Raw genomic sequence first — 21,029 nt, 5'->3', positions numbered from 1 at the left:
TATAATATAATATAATATAATATAATATAATATAATATAATATAATATAATATAATATAATATAATATAATATAATATACTTTAAATGTTCTCTAAACAAAGTAGATTTTATGTTCATCAAGGCATAAACTGTAGAGGGTGATAAAATTTTATTCTACCAGCATTTAAAATTTCAGTAGTAGGTTATTAACCTGTGCTGCCCCATTATAGTGTTCCTATTTTTACTCCTACTTTGTTCTCTCTCTCTCTCTCTCTCTCTCTCTCTCTCTCTTTCCTTCCTTCCTTCCTTCCTTTCTTTCTTACTTTCTTGGTATTTACCCCTTCCTCTCCTTGACACTTGCGGAAAAGACAAAGCCGAGACACAGGTGTGCATAGCAGTTGCTGATGACTCACTCCAGCTCTTTCTTGGGCTTCCCAAAGCTCATCATTCTCCCCTGCACTGGCCTTCATAAGCACTTATTGCCAAGCAAGTGTACAGGGAAAGAAAGGACTTTGAAACCCTGAAAACTGATTTTTTAACAATTCTCTGGAATGTGATTTTATTGGACCTATATGGTAAAAACCTTGGTTGATTCTGTGCAGCCATTACAGAGGGTTACAGGAATAGACATCCAGCTAGGTGCATGTGGCCTGGATGACAGAACCAACCAGTAAGTGACCACTGACCCAGTCTTAGCTCCCTTCAGGTTTAAACACTCAGTGGACACATTTACTTCAGACAAAACCTTGACTGAAGTGGCTCTGCCATTATCTCTGGGGAAGAAGGATAGTGTTTTTGAGGAGGTACTCTGAGTCCTGAGACACTGATGTAAGGTACTAGGAGGTGATGACCAGGATCCTAGCTAGCCATTTATTCTGTATATATGTTATGCAATATGCATTCTTGTATTCATTTTACTCAAGTTTTATTTGTTTATGGAACTCTGTGTGTGTGTACACATACCATAGTGAATGTATGGAGGCTGGAATACATTTTCCAGGATTCAGTTTTCTCCTTCCATCATATGACCAATCAGGTTTGGCAGCAAGCACCTTTACCTACTGAACAATGGTCACTGATCATAGATCTCACTAACCCGTGGTTAGCTCTATTCTATGTCCATTTTCATACATGTTAATAATTCTTAAGAACTCACATGTCATGGAAGGGTAAAAGGTCTGGATGTTAGCTAGAATGTCAGTAATGTCCAACATTTCACAGTATGTGGAAGGAATCTCCACCTCATTCATTTAAACTGTACATTATTCAAACTGAAAATACAGGTATTTTCATTAAAGGAAACCAGAGCAGGGGGATTGATTCTCATTATTAACTTTTTAAAATAACATTTTATTTCCTAATGGCTTCAGATCTGCAAGAAAATTGAAGTGATAACACAGAACATCTTCCTAATTCTTCCTCCATTTCTCAACTCAAATAAACATAGCTACTGTTGGGTCTGAATGTGTTTCCCCCTCCAAAACTCATGTTAAAGTTAGTCCGCATTATGAGAGGTGTGAGGTGGGACCAGCTAAGAATGTTAGGCGGGGGTGGGCTGTGCTTCTGTGAGTGAGTGTGAGTTGGTGGATCATGCTGCAAGTCAGCTACAAACCCTATTTGCTTTGGGTGTATGGGAGTTATCCCTTACCACATGATACCCTGCCACGTGCACGTGCTCTTCTGCTGCAAGAAGAGCATTGGTAGATGACCTTTGACCTTTGGCCTTGTACCATGATCCAAAGTAAGTCTTTACACTTCCTCACTCTGTGGTTTTGTAAGATTGGCAGCACACTGTGACTGACAGCTGCCAGGTGTGCTGTGGTGTCTTGGATAGAAAAAAGGAACAGAAAAGAACATTAGATGAAAATAAAGGAAGTCTCGGTTAAGTATGGGTTCTAGTTAGTCAGAAGTCCAGATAGAACAGCCTCATAACAGGAACTTGATGCTGAAGGAATTGGAGCCAAGCGAGCACAGAACCCTGTCTGTGCAGTGTTTCTATAAGGTTTTCTTGTGCTGAGGATCAAACTCAAAGCCTTGCCTGTGTACGCAAGCACTCTACCACTATATCCCAGGTGAGCTATATTCCAGCCCTTAAACCTGGGACTTCTGAAATAGAACTTTGATTTTTAAAGATGTACATCACCCAAAGCAAAAGTAAACTTCATTATTCACATAGTTACTCAACATGCGCACTACCCACATTATTCTTAAACCGTATCTCCAGTGTGGTTTCCTGTGTGTTCACACCTTCAGTCACAATGTGACTGGTGTTTCCAGTCACCATTCAGCTGCCTAGGCCCCAAGTGTGAGGTGAGGCAGGCCAGTGCAGCCCTCAGGGAACTGCGGTCCGGAAAGGCAAGCTATGCCAGGCAGGGCCAATCTATCTCTTCCTAACTGTTAATCTCCAAGTTATCACAACATTTAGAAAGGACCCAGAGAAGAGAAGGAAGCATTTTTGTTTTGTGTTGTTGTTGTTGTTGTTTTGTTTTTTAATTATTAATTACACTTATTCACTTTGTATCTCCCCTGTGGTTCCCTACCTCCTCCCGTCCCAATCCCTCCCTTCCTCCACCCTCTGCATGCATGCCCCTCTCCAAGTTCACTGATACGGGAGGTCTTCCTTTCTTTCCTTCTGATCCTAGTCAATTAGGTCTCATCAGGAGTGGCTGCATTGTCTTCCTCTGTGGCCTGGTAATGCTGCTCCCCCCTCAGGGGGAGGTAATTAAAGAGCAGGCCAATCAGTTCATGTCAGAAACAGTCCATGTTCCTATTACTATGGAACCCACTTGGACACTGAACTGCCATGGGCTACATCTGTGCAGCAGGGGTCTTAGGTTATCTCCATGCAGAGTCCTTGGTTGGAGTATCAGTCTCAGGAAAAACCCCTGTGCTCAGATTTTTTGATTTTGTTGCTCTCCTTATGGAGTTCCTGTCCTCTCCAGATCTTATTGTTTCCCATTTCTTTCCTAAGATTCCCTGCACTCTGCCCAAAGGTTGGCCATAAGTCTCAGCATCTGCCTTGATAGTCTGCAGGGCAGAGCCTTTCAGAGGTCCTCTGTGTCAGGCTCCTGACTTGTTCCCTCTTTTCTCCTCCTTCTGATGTCCATCCTCTTTGCCTTTCTGAATAGAGATTGAACATTTTAGCCAGAGTCCTCCCTCTTCATTAGTTTCTTTAGGTGTGCAGATTTTAGTAGGTTTATCCTATATTATATGTCTATATGAGTGAGTATATACCGTGTGCATCTTTCTGCTTCTGGGATAGCTCACTCAGGATGATCTTTTCCAGTTCCATCTTTTACCTGCAAATTTCATTATTTGAGAAGGAAGCATTTTTAAAAACTCATTTTAAAAACCATAAAACTGCTCAGTACAGAAAAGTTTTGTGTCTCCTAGCTTCTACTGCTGCACTTAAGTTCAGCTATTATCAGGGCACTGGTGATACAGCGTTGAACAACAGTAAAAGTGGAAAACTTCGAGAGACCCCAAAAATTGTACCAGAGAACTCCTTTATCTGTTAAAGGCCTTCAGCAAAGTGACTGGATACAAAATTAACTCAAAAAAGCTGTATCCCTCCTGTATACAAAAGAGAAATGGGCAGAGAATGAAGGTAGGGGAACAACACCCTTCACAATAGCCACAAACAACTAACCAAGCAAGTGAAAAACCTATATGAAAAAAAAAAAAAAAAAAAAAACTTAAGCTCTCTGACGAAAGAAATTGAAGATATCAGAAAATGGAAAGATTTCCCATGCTCATGGATCAGTAGAATAAATAAAGTGAAAGTGGCCATCCTACCAAAAGCAATCTACAGATTCAATGCAAATCCCAACACAAATTTTTATAGACCTTGAAAGAACAATTTTTAAATTCATATGGAAAAACAAAAAACCCAGAATATTTAAAACAATCCTGTGTAATAAAAGATCTTCTGGAGGTATCTACATCCCAGACCTCAAGCTGTACTATAGAGCAACAGTAATAAAAATGGCATGGTATTGGCATAGAAACAGGCTGGTGGATTGATGGAATCAAACAGAAGATCCAAAAATAAACCCACACACCTACGGATGCTTGATTTTTGACAAAGAAGCCAAACCATACAATGAAAAGAGATGACATCTTCAACAAATGGTGCTGGTCTAACTGGATATCTACATGTAGAAAAATGCAAATAGACCCATATTGATTACCCTGCACAAAAAGTAAAAGTCCAAGTGGATCAAAGACCGCAACATAAAACCAGACACACTAAATATGTTAGAAGAAACGGTGGGGAAGAACCTTTAATTCACTGGTACAGGAGACAACTTCCTGAACAGAATACCAATAGCACGGGCTCTAAGAGCAACAATCAATAAATGGGACCTTCTGAATCTGAAAAGCTTCTGTAAAGGAAAGAACACTGTTAATAGAACAAAATGACAGCCTACAGACTGGGAAAAGATCTTCATCAACCCTACATCTGACAGAGTGCTAATATCCAGAATATATAAAGAACTCAAAAAGTTGAAAAGCAACAAATCAATTAATCCAATTTAAAAATAGGGTACAGAGCTAAACAGAATTCTCAACAGAGGAATATAGAATGGCAGAGAAACACTTAAAAGAAATGTTCAACATCCTTAGTCATCAGAGAAATGCAAATCAAAACGGCCCTAAGATTCAACCTTACACCCATCCGAATGGCTAAGAAACTCAAAGGAAGATGCATGCTGGAGAAGTTGTGGAGAAAGGGGAACCATCCTCTATTACTGGTGGGAATGTAAACTTGTATAAACACTTTGGAAATCAATCTGATGCTTTCTCAGACAATTAGGAATAGTGCTACCTCAAGATCCAGCTATATCACTCCTGGGCATATATCCAAAAGATGCTCAACCATACAACATGGACATTTGCTCAACTATATTCATAGAAGCTTTATTCATAATAGCCAGAATTTGGGAACAACATAGATGTCCCTTAAGAATGAATACAGAAATTGTGGTACATTTACATAATGGGATACTGCTCAGCAATTAAAAACCAAGGAAATCATGAAATTTGCAGGCAAATGGGTGGAACTAGAAAAGATCATCCTGAGAAAGGTAACTCAGAAGCAGAAAGACACTTGTGGTATATACTCACTCATAAGTGGCTATTAGACATATAATATAGGGTAAACATGCTAACATCTATAGTCCCAAAGAAGCTAAACAACAAGGAGGACCCTAGGGAAGATCCTGAAACCTCAGAAGTAGGAGAAGACAAGGACAGGAACCTTCCACAGGGGGTCTCTGAAAGGGACAAAGGAGATGCTGAGATTCATAGCCAAACTTTGGGCAGAGTGCAGGAACTCTTATGGAAGAAGAGGAAGACAGAAAGACCTTTAGGGGACAGGAACTCCACAAGAAGATCAACGGAGCCAAAAACCCAGAGGTCCCTGCAGAGACCTATACTCCAACCAAGGACCATGCATGGAGAGGACCTAGACTCCTTGCTCAGAGGAAGCCCATAGCCTGCTCAGTTTCCAAGTGGGTGCTCTAGTAAGGGAAGCAGGGGCTGTCTCTGACATGAACTCAATGGCTGGCTCTCTGATTACCTCCCCTGGGGGGTGCAGCTTTGCCAGGCCACAGAGGAAGATGATGCAGCCAGCCCTAATGAGACCTGATAAGCTAGGGTCAGATGGAAGGGGATGAGGTCCTCCCTTATCAGTGGACTAAGGAAGGGGCATAGTCAAGAGAAGAGGGAGGGAGGGCAGGATTGGGAGGAGATAAGGGAGGGGGCTACAGCTGGGATATAAAGTGAATAAATTGTAATAAATAAATAAATTTTAAAAAACTTACTAATATCAAAGGAAATTAAACATCAGTGCCTTGTGTTTAGTCATGAGGGGAACTGTACTTTGGCTTAGGGAAGGATGGTGTTCTTTGATGAAAGTCTAGGTAAACATGGAGAGATTGAAGCAGTAATCAGAGGTTCCCAGGTCTTTGGATAAATGTGGTCTTCTTAGTGACAGCATTTTAATATGAAGTGTCAGTGCCGTAGTGTTATCTTAACACAGAAGTGTGACAGGTTTTCTTTAGAGTACTGCTCTTCCCAAGGAAAAATCAAATCCACCCTCAGGGAAACAAGGGAGAAGTGCCTGTACTGTGCTGTTTTCCACCCCTATGTCTCAGCTGTAGCCTTTGGAAAGCTACCTTGGCCAGTCCACCTCCATCCATAAGGAACAGCCGTACTGTAGTCTGCATGGAGCAGGAGTGCCCATCTCAAGAAGTGTGATGTTCTTCTAGGAAGCACACTACCCTAGTTCCTTTGAACTGATCACTTGGCCCTCGCCTAAGCTTGGCTTTTCATACTGTGCATTCGTAGTGGCCAGCCCAGGTCCTCTTAGCATGTGTTTCTATTGGTACAGAGTACAATCCGGTTTTTAAACTGCTAAATTCTGTCACAACAAATTAAAGGTTCCCTGGTGGTCAGGGGTTGGTTTTTCCAAGGCTGAGAAGGGGGGGGTTGGTTTTTCATCCCATGGTTTGTTTCTTCTAGTGGCCCCTGCTCCCCCTAATTGTTGGGAAGTTAATGCAGACAGATAAAACCTGCTTGGCAGCCAGCAACCCACAGCACCTCACCTCCAACCTCACTGTGAGCTGGAGATGGACCGTTATTTCTTACACCACAATACCACGAAGAACAAAGTCTCAGTCTCAGAGATAGCCCACCTTGAAAGGAATTATGGATATTGCGGAGTGGTGGCTCTCAAAGCAAACCTTCTGTAAGATCTGTTTGCTTTGCTTACAGAGAGGGAAGACAGAGGCTGAGAGATGAAAAGCTGTAAGAGCTGTTATAAGAAATTGATGTCCAAGTTGTCTGAGAAAGCGCCAGATTGATTTCCAGAGTGGTTGTACCAGTTTACATTCCCACCAGCAGTGGAGAAGGGTTCCCCTTTCTCCACAACCTCTCCAGCATGTGTTGTCCCTTGAGGTTTTCATCTTGGCCATTCTGATGGGTGTAAGGTGAAATCTCAGGGTTGTTTTGATTTGCATTTCCCTAATGGCTAATGAGGTTGAGCATTTCTTTAAGTGCTTCTCTGCCATTCGATATTCCTCTGCAGAGAATTCTCTCTTTAGCTCTGTTCCCCATTTTTTAAGTGGATTACTTGGTTTGTTGCTTTTCAGCTTGTTTAGTTCTTTATATATATTGGATATGAGTCCTCTGTCAGATAGAGGGTTGGTGATGATTCTTTCCCAATCTGTAGGCAGTCGCTTTGTTTTGATGACGGTGTCCTTTGCTTTACAGAAGCTTTTCAATTTCATGAGGTCCCATTTATTGATTGTTGCTCTTAGAGCCTCTCCTGTAATCTGATTGGCCTGCTCGTTGATCACTTCCCCCTGAGGGGGGAGCAGCCTTACCAGGCCACAGTAGAGGACAATGCAGCCACTTTTGATGAGAACTGATAGACTAAGATCAGAAAGAAGAGGAGAACCTCCCCTATCAGTGGACTTGGGGAGTGGCATGCATGCAGAAAGGGGAGGGAGGGTGGGATCGACAGGGGAGGAGGGAGGGGCTTATGGGGGGATACAAAATGAATAAAGTGTAATTAATAAAAAAAATAATAAAAGATTTTTAAAAAATAAAATTAAATAAAATTAAAAAGAGATAATAAAAATAAATAAATAATGGTGCAGAAAAAAAAAAAAAGAAATTGATGTCCAGATACTAAATCACCAAGTTGAGTGCTAAAAGTCGATTCTCTAAATGTTTTACAAGGGCAGACTGTGGAATTGCACATGAAAGCCAGAATGTAATGGGCAGTCCCTGTAAGCTGTTGAATAGTAAGTAGCCTATGACATTGTTGAATAGTAAGTAGGCTATGACATCATTGGGAACTGCTGTCAGAGTGCCTGAGAGAGCTGTGAGGAGTGCCAGAACTTGCCTTTGCTCTCCTTTGGAAAGCACAGTCTTTGGGGTTATGTAACAAGGAGTGTTGGATGCTCCAAAGGAGAGGCTGAGTAAAAGCACCAATACAAGTGCTGGGTGCGAGATAGCTCATTCCATGAAGGAAAGCAAGCTGCTTAGTGTTCTGTTTGCTTCCACATCGTCTCTGTAGCCTGAAGTCTTTCATGTGGCTGCTCCCGTAAAACCCATTTCTAGCTGGGGCAGCTTTCAGCAGGCCCTGCCCCACACCCATCCAAGCCTGTTTTTACTCCTTTTAATTTTATCCTTTCCAAACACACAGACCCTACCTCCCTGACAGCTAGTAGGCCACCAAAGAAATGAGTAAGGAATAAGCTCTGAATGGATTATTGTTCAAGCACAAGGTCTGATTTCATGAAAGGCACTGCAAAGCTTTGGGAATCTAGGTTTTCACATGTCTCAAGAGGAATTTTGGGAGGAAGAAGTGGGCACACTCACACAGGAGGATAAAGCCCTTCTCAGTAGCTGTAGGGATAAAAAGATGATGCACACAGTACCTTGTCAGAGAGTGGCTATCAGGAAATGCAGCACTGAATAATTGTTTCGTAGGCAGCTAAATTGCTAAGTGTCTGTATGACGTTAAAACATGTATTCCCTTCAGACCATGATATCCCTAGTGTGCCTTTAGGGTTTTTGTTATTTTGGCCATTTCTAGCCTCTTAAGCAGAAACGTGGAGAACTATGTTTAGCTCATTGTTGGTCATAGACTTTCCCTTTTCCTGTGACTCATCCACACTGAGTCTTGCTGTCAGTGTCAGGTGGACACACAAGTTTTTTGCGTGTTAACCAGGTTAGAATTAGTTCTAACATTATTGGGCCGCTGTTGCTAAGCCTCTGGATTTCTTTATCCTTTAATTGTAGGTATATTTTTAATTTTCAGAGTAGCAACAACTTGAAGGAACATACTTTAATAGTTTCTACTTTTAGAGAACCAAATTGGTCCCCAAGCCTGCACTTTATTATCTTGATTATCTTGGTTCTGCCCCATGGCTGTCAGGGGTGCCAAAGGGAGGTATCCCTCTGTGCAAATTGTGAGCTATTCTTAAAAACCAACATTTTAAGAATTAAAGGTCATTTCTGTACCAATAAATCTTTTGCTTGCCATTTTCTTACATAAGAAATGAAAGCATTTTCATACAGAAGAAGTGAATTGGATATATTGGAGGCATTTGCCCTCCTTTAAATCAAATTGAGCTGCCAGTAACTGTGTGCAAGCCACAGCTCTTAACTCTTCAGAGGATCCTAAACTGCTTCCAAGATCTGCCATATCTACGCTCTTCAAGGGAATTTCTACTCTGATGAGCTGCTAGAAACAAATAAAGCTATAATTAGAATGCCACCATGAAGGTTTGCCATGGCAGCATGGAGTGGTACCCTGGTACATGGAGCTTTATCATGGTGTCACACAGCATTATCCATGGTAGCAGAGAGTGTTCTACAATAGCAGCACAAGCTTTATCATAGCACCATGACAGGGCTTTATCATTGAGTGTTGTTGTGGAGTCTTACCCAGGCATCAGAGATGTTGCAAACTATCACCTGTGACGGGAACAGTTAGAGACTAAGGATTCTTTTGAGAAGCAGCTTGGTCGTTCAAAGAACTGTAGAGAACGTATAGTAGTATTTCCCTGTAGTCCCAACACATGGGAAGTTTGGGATATAGCTAAGTGGTTTAGTCCCCGTTATCATTTAAAAGAAGTGGGGTAGGTTGGCAGCGGTATTCAGTCCTGTCCATGGCCTATTTCCACTGCTGATAGGATGAATAGACATGCTAAAGGTCCTGGCCTTCCTGTTCAGCACATGGGCTACAGGGCTAACTCATAAGAAAACATGCTTACTGCACTGTTCCTAAGTTCATTTAAGAAAGTATTTCTAAAAGGTGTGGGTACCTTGAGACCTTCAATTTCTCAGTGAGAATGTAGTAAGAAGTCAGTGGAGCTGGGAGAGAGGTGGCTAAGTGTGTTAGGAAGAAGGGGAAGGTGTGCCAAAAAAGGGAGAAGGGAGAGCAGTGACTCCTGCTGAGTTTCCGATTACACCAAGAACGTGGAATAAGGAAGTAAATGAACCTAAAGTGACTGTTGGATACCTCAGATATTTGCCCAGGATTAAAGGGAGGTTCAGAAACCTGCAGGGGCCGGTCTTGAGCTCTGGTCTCCAGCCGTGACAGCAGCAGCAGTGTGGTTGCTTCACTGAGTGATGCCAGTGGTCCCAGCTTCAGGGTTAGAGGACTGCTGTTAAATTCTGGGACTGCAGCTCCAGCAAGGCCACCGACTTTGCCGATCCTAAATTTTTAGAAGGGGCAGTTTTGGTTTTATCTGATTACTCCTCCCATCCACCATCACCACCACCCATCCTCCACTCCTTGTGCACATGCTGAGAATCCCTCCTGGAGTGCGTCCTTTTTCTTTTTCTTAGAAGGAAATGAAGAGGGTATACTGAAGAAAGGGGGTATGTTACTTAGGGTTTCTACTGCTGTGGTAAACACCATGACCAAAAAGAGTTTATTTCATCTTACAATTCTCAGGTCACTCCATCACTGGGGGAAGTCAGGGTAGTAATCCAAGGTAGTGGCCTGGAAGCAGGAACTGGAGTACAGGCCATGGAGGAGTGCTGCTTGCTGACTTGCTCCCAATGGCTTGCTCTGCCTGCTTTCTTATACAACTCAGGACCACCTCTCCAGAGGTGGCACTGCCCACAGTGGCCTGAGCCCCCCACATCAATCATTGATCAGGGAAGTGTCCCACAAACATGCCCACAGGGCAGTTTGGTAGAGATATGTTCACAATTGACCCAGGCTTATGTGAAGTTGACCAAACACTAGTCAGCACAGGAGGAAAGGTCCTTTCAATTCTGTAATTTATGTGCTCTGATTGTCTAGCTTAATGGACTCCAAGTTCTGTTCTAACCTTATTTCTGTTGAAGCAGATGATTTCCAAAGCCTGTATACCGAGGTCTTTATTTTAATAACATAAACACACACATCTAAACATATATGCACACATGTACATACACACATTCAGACTCAGACACAAAGTAAAGTTTTTCTTTGGCTTCTGTTTGTGCTTGTAAGTGAATATGGTTTACAGAATATAACTTGACAAGAAGGGGTTTCTGGCTTAGTGTTTGAGCACTTGCATAGGACACATGAGGTCTAGGGTTCAGTCCCCAGCACCACAAAAATAAAAGGGGAAACATTTTCTCATCAATATTTCCTAAACATTCAGTACTCTATTTGCTAGCATTTGCACTATCTTATATGCCCTAAGTACATCCCAGAGAGGGGATGTACAGTTCATGGGAAGATGTAGGTAGCTTTAATAAAAGGGCTGAACCATTTACCATGACCAGGATAATCATCTATTGATTTTGGTATCTGAGAGCTTCCTGTCACCAGTCTGTGGGGGCAACAAGACATGACTGATCAGATGAGTTCCTTACCTAGTTAGTTACTCATGCACTGCCACTCTCATGTGCTCTCTAACATGCTTTCAATTTCTGAAGACTTGGGGAATATTGCTGACTCCATGCATGCAAATCCTGGTGTTAAACTGACACAGCAGCTCTCCTAAAACTCAACCTGTGGTATAGTCTGATGGCTTCCCAAATTCTGCTCTACCTAGAATCATATCAGAGATTGCATCACAAGATTATCATCATCATCATCTTTGTCACCACTTTTCCAACAATCAGCTCTTTGTAGCCTGGTTTCTAACCCTATGGTCCTCAAGCCCTGCTTGTAAGTTAGAGGTAATTAATCTTTGAGTTTTTTTGTGAATGTGTATGTAGTCCACCATTCATAATAACCACCACAAAGGCAGCTAACATTTGTTTGCTTCCTAGCTGGACTCTGACAGACTGTGTGTCCTAATCTTGTGATATAATTCTGCTTAAAATTTAGGTGCTCCATGAGGTTAGTGCTATAATTTGCCAGTTGTACAGATCTGGAGGCTAGGACAGAGGCAAACACTGGGCAGGTTTTAATTGACAGGGCCAGAGGTGAAATGAGCAAGAATGAAACCAGGCCTTTCCCACAGCTTAGTACCCCAAATGTCCTCTGCCAACAAGCTTTTTATCTGCTCATCTTAGGGAAGAGTGATCACTAAAATAGAAACCCGTCAGCAGTGTGGCTTCTCGCTTCCATAATGCATGTGAGGATACACACATCGTCTGTCTGATGCAGAGCAAACAGTCCGTGACACACTCAGAACCACTTTGGCTATTCTGGCTGTCCGAGGCTCTGAACACTTTCTCTCCAATACAGTAGTAGCTGCCGGCCACATGGAGCTGTTTAGATTTAAATTCCTTCTGACCAAATGAGATTGTTATTCCAGTTCTACTCCCACAGCCTCACTCACTTCAAGTGTTTAATGGCCACATGTGGCTAGTGACTGCCATATCAAATAAGGATGAGCTGAGACAGAGCTCACACAAGCTTTACTGGAGAGCGCCACCAGAGGAGCCACCTGAAACAGAACTGTACTGTGAGCTTTTAAAACCATAGAGACTTTTTATAATGCATTTAGCCCAGCACACCCCATGTATTGCCATCTGAACGTATGATTATTATTATCTTAGATCAGCAGTCCTCAGCCTATGGGGTCAGAACCCATTTGGAAGTCGAACAACCCTTTTACTAAGGTTACCTAAGACCATTGGAAAACAGATATTTTACATTATCATCTATAACAAGAGCAAAATGAAGTAGCAACAAAATAATTTTATGATGGGGGGTCACCATAACATGAGGAACTGTATTAAATGGATGCAGTATTAAGACAGCTGAGAAACACTGTCTTAGTTTACATTTCTTAATATGTACTTCCCTTTGCATTTACAGCACATGTGTCTTCGTCCTAATCATATTTCAAGCACTCAGTAGCCTCATGGCTGCTGTATTATGTAGCAGGCATGCTTCTAAGGTGACAAGGAAGACAGACAGCTTAGATGCAGTCTGTATTGAGCAGGCAAATGAGGTTCGTGGGCCTTGGGAAACACGAGTCTGTTTTGAAGACAGTTTGTTGTTACTGACTAAGCATGTCTTTAAAGGCTATACCAAATAAAGCAAACCAAAGTGATAATATCAGCTGTGTGGATTTAATCTGCTCTCATCAGCATACACGGCTGATGTCATTAAAATCTGGATTTTTGGTTGAAAGACAGGCACAACTCTGTGAGCAGAATATGACTTTGAATAGTCCACAAACTACTGTTATGCCCTTTCTTGCTGAGGTATCTGTTCTGCTCCTGAGTCCCTCTCTTGATGACACTATGTGGTGACAACCTACCTGGCCTACATTATATAAATCCTGTGGTTTCCATTCCTAGAAGATCATCTTATTCTCAAAGCGACTCCCAGAAATTATGTCTTGACATTTGAAGAAGGTATTTGTACACACTGTTTCATAGCTGTGTATATTTTAACTGAATTTCTTCATCTGACTTGAGATAATGTTGTAACTATAACCTATAATTTACTCTCCTTAAGCTCTTCCTCCTGATAAACTTCTCTATTCATAGTGGGTTTAATTATAGCTCAGAGTGTAAGTATGTGTACTGCTCATCTGAAGACTGCTCATTTGGCAGCAAGAGGCTGTTGCTACGCAAGCACCTTGTCATCTGCCCGGGCTGCAGTCATGTGTGCCACACTACAGCTCAGGCAGTTGGGGAAATGGGGCTGAATGTTGCTCTGGTCCCTGACTGACTCACTGCTTTGCAGTGTATTTGAATTCCCTTTGCAATGAATTAGGTTATCTGTGATTTTATTTATTTTATTTTAGAGAAAGTTATTCAAGAGAGGTCTCTGGTTTATAGTACTTACCGCTCTTCCAAAGGACCTTGGTTGGTTTCTCAGCACCTACATAGTGGCTCACAACCATCAGTAGCTCTAGTCTCAGGAGATCCAAACCTTCTCTGGCCTCCATGTGCACAAGACATGCATGTGGTACACATACATACATTCTGGCAAAACATACACATAAAATAACAATAGAAAAAATAGAAAAAGAGAGAAACCAAATACTTGAAACAAATTCAGTGGGCTTCCTCTTTGTTGCTAGGTCTGTGTAACTTGGCTTCCCCAAGTAGTGATGGATGTCTTCTCTCTTTAGTGATCTTCTTTTAAAGGCTATAGGTGGAGGAAGGGAGGGGGAGGTCAAAACAGTGCAAAGGATAGTGGAGCTACAGTCCCTTGAGGGTACACCACCTTAGTGTGCATGCAACTAGGAAGTTGTCCTATTGCTTTAGTTCCTGATACAGCAAGAAGACCCTAGCTGCAGCTTCAAGGATGTCTAACCACAAAAGGATAATACGGCTGCTAAGATACAGCTACAGTTTCTTTGGCTCCTTCCTGTCTATCTCTTTTTCCAACCAGGAGACATGATTCTGGTGATACAGCTCCATTTTCTAGACCGCCCTCACGTCTAACTCCTTTCTACCTGGCTCATACCCACTAACCAGCTTTTCTCCAGGCTCGGTTCTCAGAGCCACTGTTCCCCTCTATACCTCTGTGAGACCAATGTTTTAACTAACATATATAAGTGAGGATACAGCATTTGTTGTTCTATGCCTGACTTTGTGAAACTTAGTACCTTCCAAGTCCACCCATGATGCTACAAAGTACAGAATTTCTCTCCTTCCTCTCTTTATGAAGACCAGTGTGTTCTTCTCTATTGCATTTGAACATGTTTATCGGCAGTATGCAGAAATCAGATTTTCCTGAGTCCTCATAACCACTCAGTTTTGTTTTTAAGCATTTGTTCTTACCAAGTGAACTGTTATTTTCCCAATTTTAATAAAACTAAGCATTTTAATTTTTATTTTTATCTTTTAGAAGTGTCTATAGGTCCTTTCCAGTCATGGTCCTTGGTTGGTGCATCAGTCTCTGCAGGACCCCCTGAGCACAGATTTTTTTTGGCATTGTTGGTCTCCTTCTGAAGCTCCTGTCCCCTCTGGGTCCTTAAGGGGAGCAGGACCTGTCTCTGACATGAACTTGGTTGCCTGTTCTTTGATAACTTTCCCCTGGCAATGCATCCTTGCCAAGCCACAGAGGAAGAGGATCCAGGCAGTCCTGATGATTTGATAAGCTAGGATCAGATGGCAGAAGAAGAGGACTTCTCCCCCTTTCAGTGGACTAGGGGAAGGGGATGAGGGGAAGAGGGAGGGAGGGTAATACTGGGGGGAGTTGAGGGAAAGGCCTACAATCAGGATATAAATGAATAAATTATAAAAATTAAAATAATGATAACTTTTAAAAAGAAAAGAAATGTCTATTGGTGTCTTTCTAATAGATTATTAGTCTTTTTCCTATTAATTCATAAGAGTTTATGTTTGGGTCCTAAGATTTGTTTCATTTTACATGATTTAAATACTATTTTTCAGTTTATAAACATGAACTGTCATTCAAAGTATAAAGATTTTACTTTTGCATGGAGGAGAAGGGAGGGGATTGAGGGAGAAGAAAGTAAAGGGAGAAAGGGAGGGAAAGGGAAGGAAATCTTTTTCTGTTACCTGTGAGAGGAATGTTTTCTACTTTGAGGTGAATCACATTTATCACTCTATAGTCTCATCTTGATGATGATCAATGTTTATTGTAGTGACTTTTGGAGTAAACTATCTCCCAAGCATTCATATATTTCCCACTTACATGACATGAGGATTTTATTACAGATTATAACCAAGTAAAACAGAGAATCCTGGGAAATTTTTTGGGTTTACCTGGTCCTCATGGGCAAGGGGAAACAGTGGCTCTGAAGATCCAGAGCAGTAACAAATTCTGTACTGCTAAGCTATGCCTCCAGCTCCTGCAAAGCTAAATTCTACTCATACTGTGGCCCTGCTGCTCATTGGCAAGACGCAACACCATTTTCACTCTGGCCTTTATTCTCCTTAGTGAATTTAGTGGAAACACAGATATATGAGACCTTCTCAGCTATTAGACTGTCATTGTCCAACAAATGTGTACTTAGTGGGCAAAATTTATCCCTCATGGAATTTTTCTAGGGAGGAACAGAAAAGAAGTTATAAAGTAAGCTGGACATAGTGGTACACACCTGTAATCTCAGCACTCAGGGAGGTAGAGGCAGGCAGATTTTTGTGAGTTTGAGGCCAGTCTGGTATAAAAAGTGAGTCCAGGACAGCCAAGGCTACCCAAAGAAATCTTGTCTTGAACCTCACCCCCCCAAAAAAAAAAGTTATAAAATATAGTCATGAAATAGAATGACATGTGCTATTGTCTAGGACATGGGTAGGAGGAGGGAGGTTATGACTGGCTGGGTCTCCTGAATGGGGTGTCTCCTGTTGTCTGTGTCGTGGACCCGCCTGGCCCTCAGTGCTCAGTGGTGTTTAAACCAGCTGTTCTGCATTCACCTTTCTCACTTGGAATTTTGTGTCATTGCCCCCAGGGCTGTGTCGCCATTTTCAAGACTTCACAGATAATTTCATATTTATACAAGGCAGGTGCTCTTGAAAAGTTGTCCCATAGTGTTTGTGCTGTGCACAGTGCTACAGGACCTTCAGTTCTGTTACCAGCATGTTTTATTTATAGAATAATGATGCTGACATGAACAATATGATAGATAAAATTAATCTATTAGCTTTATTGTGTTTTATAGAATTACTCAATTTATTATTACCATAAATATTTATTTTTAATTCCAAACTTTATGTAATTTCTAAGCACATTTCATTTGTGTGTCTTATTTCAGTGCTGGACCCAAAGGAGACAACATTTATGAATGGAGGTCAACTATATTGGGACCCCCAGGATCTGTCTATGAAGGAGGGGTGTTCTTTCTTGACATTACCTTTTCACCAGACTATCCGTTTAAACCCCCTAAGGTCAGTATGATGTATTCATCAATTTTCAACAATGTGTTGTAATACGTACATACTAAATGTATATATAGGGATGTGTATTTGCTGTGTTTGCATAGGCAGCTTCCTGGGAAACAAAATATAAGACCTTATACATTGTTCCTTTACCTTAGCTTTTCACTGATTTCATCGCTTTTCCTTATTATCTCTTTTCTGTAGTATATGATTTAATATTACAGTATATATCATGTTTTATAAGTAAAAATGGGAAAGTGGGATTGGACCAAAGTCAGACTTAACCAGATTACAGGCAAAGGGGGCTTCACAGAGAGGTTTACCACATCTGCATGATACTCTGCCAGCACCAAAGTTCAGCGGCTCACTGGAAACCCAGAGAAACTGTAGCAATATCACAATAATTCATTTGGAAATATTTTGAGCACTGGGAATATAAGTTGTTGGTGAGATCCTAGGTTTAATCCCTAATGCCAAAATACATATGTATACATATATATTTATTGCTTAATAATGGCCCATTAATAAAACTTATTAATGAAATGTAATTTCTTTCATGCCTAACACTAGTCAAAAGTACAGTGTAATCAGAATGTAGGGCTTTCTGTTACTAAGATGAGGCTGTATACATATCTTCTCATTCCCCTCCACTGCCTCTGGCCTTTAGTACCTATTCTTTATTCTGGTAGAGGAAAGACCCTGAGTTCACTGGCTGCCTCTGTTAGTCACCAGGAAAAAGTCTCGTCTGCCCCTGACTTGTCTTCCATTCAGAAGCAGGCATCTCTGCATTGTAGGTTGGCCTTCAGCCATGCTCCTCCCACTTCTTTTTTCTTTTGTCTTGGCGTTCTCCCTTCCAGTCTGTTCATGCCCAGACAGTGTTTTGATGCCCCCCCCCCCAAAAGTAACAACTCCTGGAACTTGTCAGCATTTTGCAGGGAACAGTCAAGGTATCCAGATTTGAGCTAGGGAAGTCACCCCAAACCTTTGTTCCTTAGCATATTACACAATGCACTTATGCAAGCCTATGGGGCTGCTGGCACCAGCCCACCTATACCTTGCATGTCCTAGGTTTCCATAACAGCCATGATGAATCATGCTTACCTTCTACCTTTGCTGGATAGGAACCATGTGTCTTTCCACTTGACTTTGGAATAGCTTGTCAGTCACCTGTAGTACCTGCTGCCCTTGGAGAGGCATGTGGACCTTCCTCTGGCAGCCTCTGCAAGTTAGAGCACAAGGTGAAGAGGGGAAAATGTACTCAGGCATTTGTGCTGATCATAAACCTGATGGGACCTGTTCAGTGAAGTAGGCATCTCAGGTGTGGTCCCCCATGACCTGAGCAACAACGTTTTTCAGATCAGGAAAAGCTGAACGTTAAGAAGTACTAAACTGGGTAAAAGAATTTAGTGTTTGAAGAGGCCTTGATTCAATGGAAGGATAAGCCAAAACTGCAAAGATGGAGGAGGCTGGAGAGATGGCTCGGCAGTTAAGAGCCTGCCCATCCAGAGGACCCAGGTTCAATCCCCAGCACACATGTGATGCTAACAATTGTAAAATTCCAGATCAGGAGATCCAGCATGCTCTTCTGGCCTCTGTTACTGTCTGTATGTGGTGCACAGATGTATATCCAGACAAAACACCCATATACATAAAATAAAAATAGAACTATAGAGGTGGAGTCTGCCTTGTCTAAATATGAGAATCAGAAAAAAAGTTTATCAATCAAGATAGAAAGACACCTCCTTTATAGTCATATAAATAGAATTTGTGAGCTGGGAATCTGGGGTTCTTATACCTTTAGGGAGACATTTTTAGGATTGTTGTAACTGAGCTAGTCACTGTAGGAGTGTCCACTGACTGACCTTTGGAATGGTGGGGTCAGGGCTCATGAGCATTCTTGAGTCTCTTGATGAGCTGACTTGATTCTCTGCTAAGGTAAAGTGCTGTCTGTAGCAGCCGAGTCTTCAGACCATATACTCTGCACTGAAGTTTACAGCCCAGGAGGGCTCACTGGTGAGAACAAGGCATGAAAGCAATGTGCTATCTGTGCTCAGTGTGCTAATACCTCAGTGTGAACCAAGTCAGACTCTTCTTGGATGGCTGAGTGAGACAGAAGGAGAAACATGAAGCTGTCAGCTGCAGGGATGTAAATGTCTGTTCTTCATGAGAAAACCTCACCCTGTGATAATGGGCTAAAAACTTAGCTACTGTTCACTTAAAAATGGAGACAACCTAGAACCCCTGTACAGAGGTAGCCCATGGCAGCTCAGTGTCCAAGTGGGTTCCTTAGTAAGGGGAACAGGGACTGTCTCTGACATGATTGGCCTGCTCTTTGATCACCTCCCCCTGAGCGGGGAGCAGCCTTGCCAGGCCACAGAGGAAGACAATGCAGCCAGTTCTAATAGACCTGATAGGCTAGGGTCAGATGGAAGGGGAGGAGGAACTCCCCTATCAGTGGACTGGGGGAGGGGCATGGGAGGCGGAGAGGAAAGGAGGGTGGGATTGAGAGGGAATGAGGGAGGGGGCTACAGATGGGATACAAAGTGAATAAATTGTAATAAGTAAAGAAAAAGTAAAAAAATAAAATAAAAGAAATGGGGTAGGAAATAGTATTCCACATGTAAGGGGAAATCGTAGTGTCGCCTGCTTTATAGAGCTTAACATCTGCTTGGCTGGTTGTGTGCAGTGTTAGTTTTTCTCAGGACTTGAACTGGGCAATTTGAGTTCATTTCTAAGACTGCTTGTCAACCCCAGTGCCTTAGTTTTTCTCTCTCGTATTTGGAGCTGGGTCTCTTGATACAGTGGCAGCCCTTTAGAGTCTGGCTCAAGCAAGTCTGAGGAAAATAGGGCAGGAGGAAGCAGTGTTGGTTACAAGCTGGCTATGTGCAGATATTACATGGGCTTTGCCTCAATTTTCTGCCATTGGATATAGTTTATTATAGTCTCAGTATGTGAGCAGAGACCTGCCCAAATTTCTTAGGTTGTTTGCATTTTAAAATACCTTTTAAGGCTAACTATAAAGTAGGCACACCTGAGCCCTACTACTATCAAGACCTTTACTCTGTATAAGTTAGGCAAGGAGAGCACTTAGGAATTAGTGCCATGGCCAAGGCCAGAAAATCAGTAAGACTAGGTAGGCTTTGAGGTTCAGAACAGGAAGTAGCTCTTGTCTTTATTTTCATAAGTGCATAGCAAATAGCCATCCAGATGCTGAGCATACAGGAATGAGCAAGAAGAGGCCCCTTCCAGAGTAGCATTTACATCCAGGATGTGGAGCAGTGTCCCTCGTGATGATGTGTCAAAGCAGCATCTCTGGTTCCTGTTCACAAAGTACCAACATTAATTTCTTTTTGCTTCCTTGAGACAAAGAAATAGCCTAGAAGTTGCCAAATGTCCCCTAAAGGAGCAGTATCATGCCTGGCTGACACTGCTGTGTTCTCAACAGCAGTCCTATCTACTGAGATATTTATAATGACTCTGGTTTCTGATCTCAGGGATAAGATGCTCTGGGAAAGTCCCTGAGCATCTCCTGGGCTGTGTTTAGAGTGCCCAGCTAGGAGGCTGATGGGTCTGAAGTTCAGGTTAGAGATGCATACATGAGTGTCAGTAGTTAGAGATTTGGGGTTCCTAGGCTCAGTAATCTTACCCACTGAATTTTTCTGAACTTCTAAATTTTTAGAATGAATTTTTCAAAGGAAAACACTGATTATTGGAATAACTAAGACAGTAACATTTTCTTCTTTTCATGTTCTTGGTATTTGGAGATTAGAAAGATATTTCTCATATCAAGTATTATTTCTGGAAGGCTTACACAGCCTTAGTTAAAATATCTTAGTAAAACAAATTACTTACTGTTAAGAAATTATGAAAGTCAGAACGACTGGACCAGGCAGATGCTTCCTACAAATCAGCCTACAAAGTAACCCCCTGCTATTAAAGTGGAGCTCTGCAGGGGGTGGAAAGCAGGATCTTTCTCAGGCTTTGTGTCTCTGAGTCTGACTTCACAGGAAGCTTCCTGTTGCAGACAGTAAGTGATTGTGATTATGATCCTACAGCAGCAGCTAAGGATCAGCCTCAGCCTCCTGGCTCCTAGTCCTGAATCCTCCACTGGTCACACCTTAGCCATCTGAGCCAGGAGATCCTACAGGTGACGGTGCTGGCAGCTGTCTTCACAGATCACCTTGGTGCCCTTTTCTGTTTCTATTCTAGGGAAGAATTAAGGGTTAAATAAGAATTTTCTCTTTTGTTTTGGTATTTACCAAATTGTAGA

General features: G+C 42.0%; 1 protein-coding gene across 2 annotated transcripts in view; it reads left to right on the top strand.

The window, feature by feature from the left end:
* LOC129670597 (ubiquitin-conjugating enzyme E2 E2) overlaps positions 1-21,029 on the top strand; it is a 285,386-nt gene that overhangs the window by 203,881 nt on the left and 60,476 nt on the right. For both annotated transcript variants that reach the window (XM_055599169.1, XM_055599168.1), the window contains one exon: positions 16,636-16,768. In XM_055599169.1, coding sequence (XP_055455144.1) covers positions 16,636-16,768 — 133 coding nt within the window. The remainder of the gene's footprint in view (positions 1-16,635; positions 16,769-21,029) is intronic.

The sequence above is a fragment of the Psammomys obesus genome, unplaced genomic scaffold, assembly GCF_907164565.1.
Source record: "Psammomys obesus unplaced genomic scaffold, mPsaObe1.curated_primary_1811, whole genome shotgun sequence".
NCBI classification, from domain to species: Eukaryota; Metazoa; Chordata; class Mammalia; order Rodentia; family Muridae; genus Psammomys; species Psammomys obesus.
The sequence above is the reverse complement of the archived record's forward strand: the minus strand, read 5'-3'. Positions and strand labels throughout refer to the sequence as shown.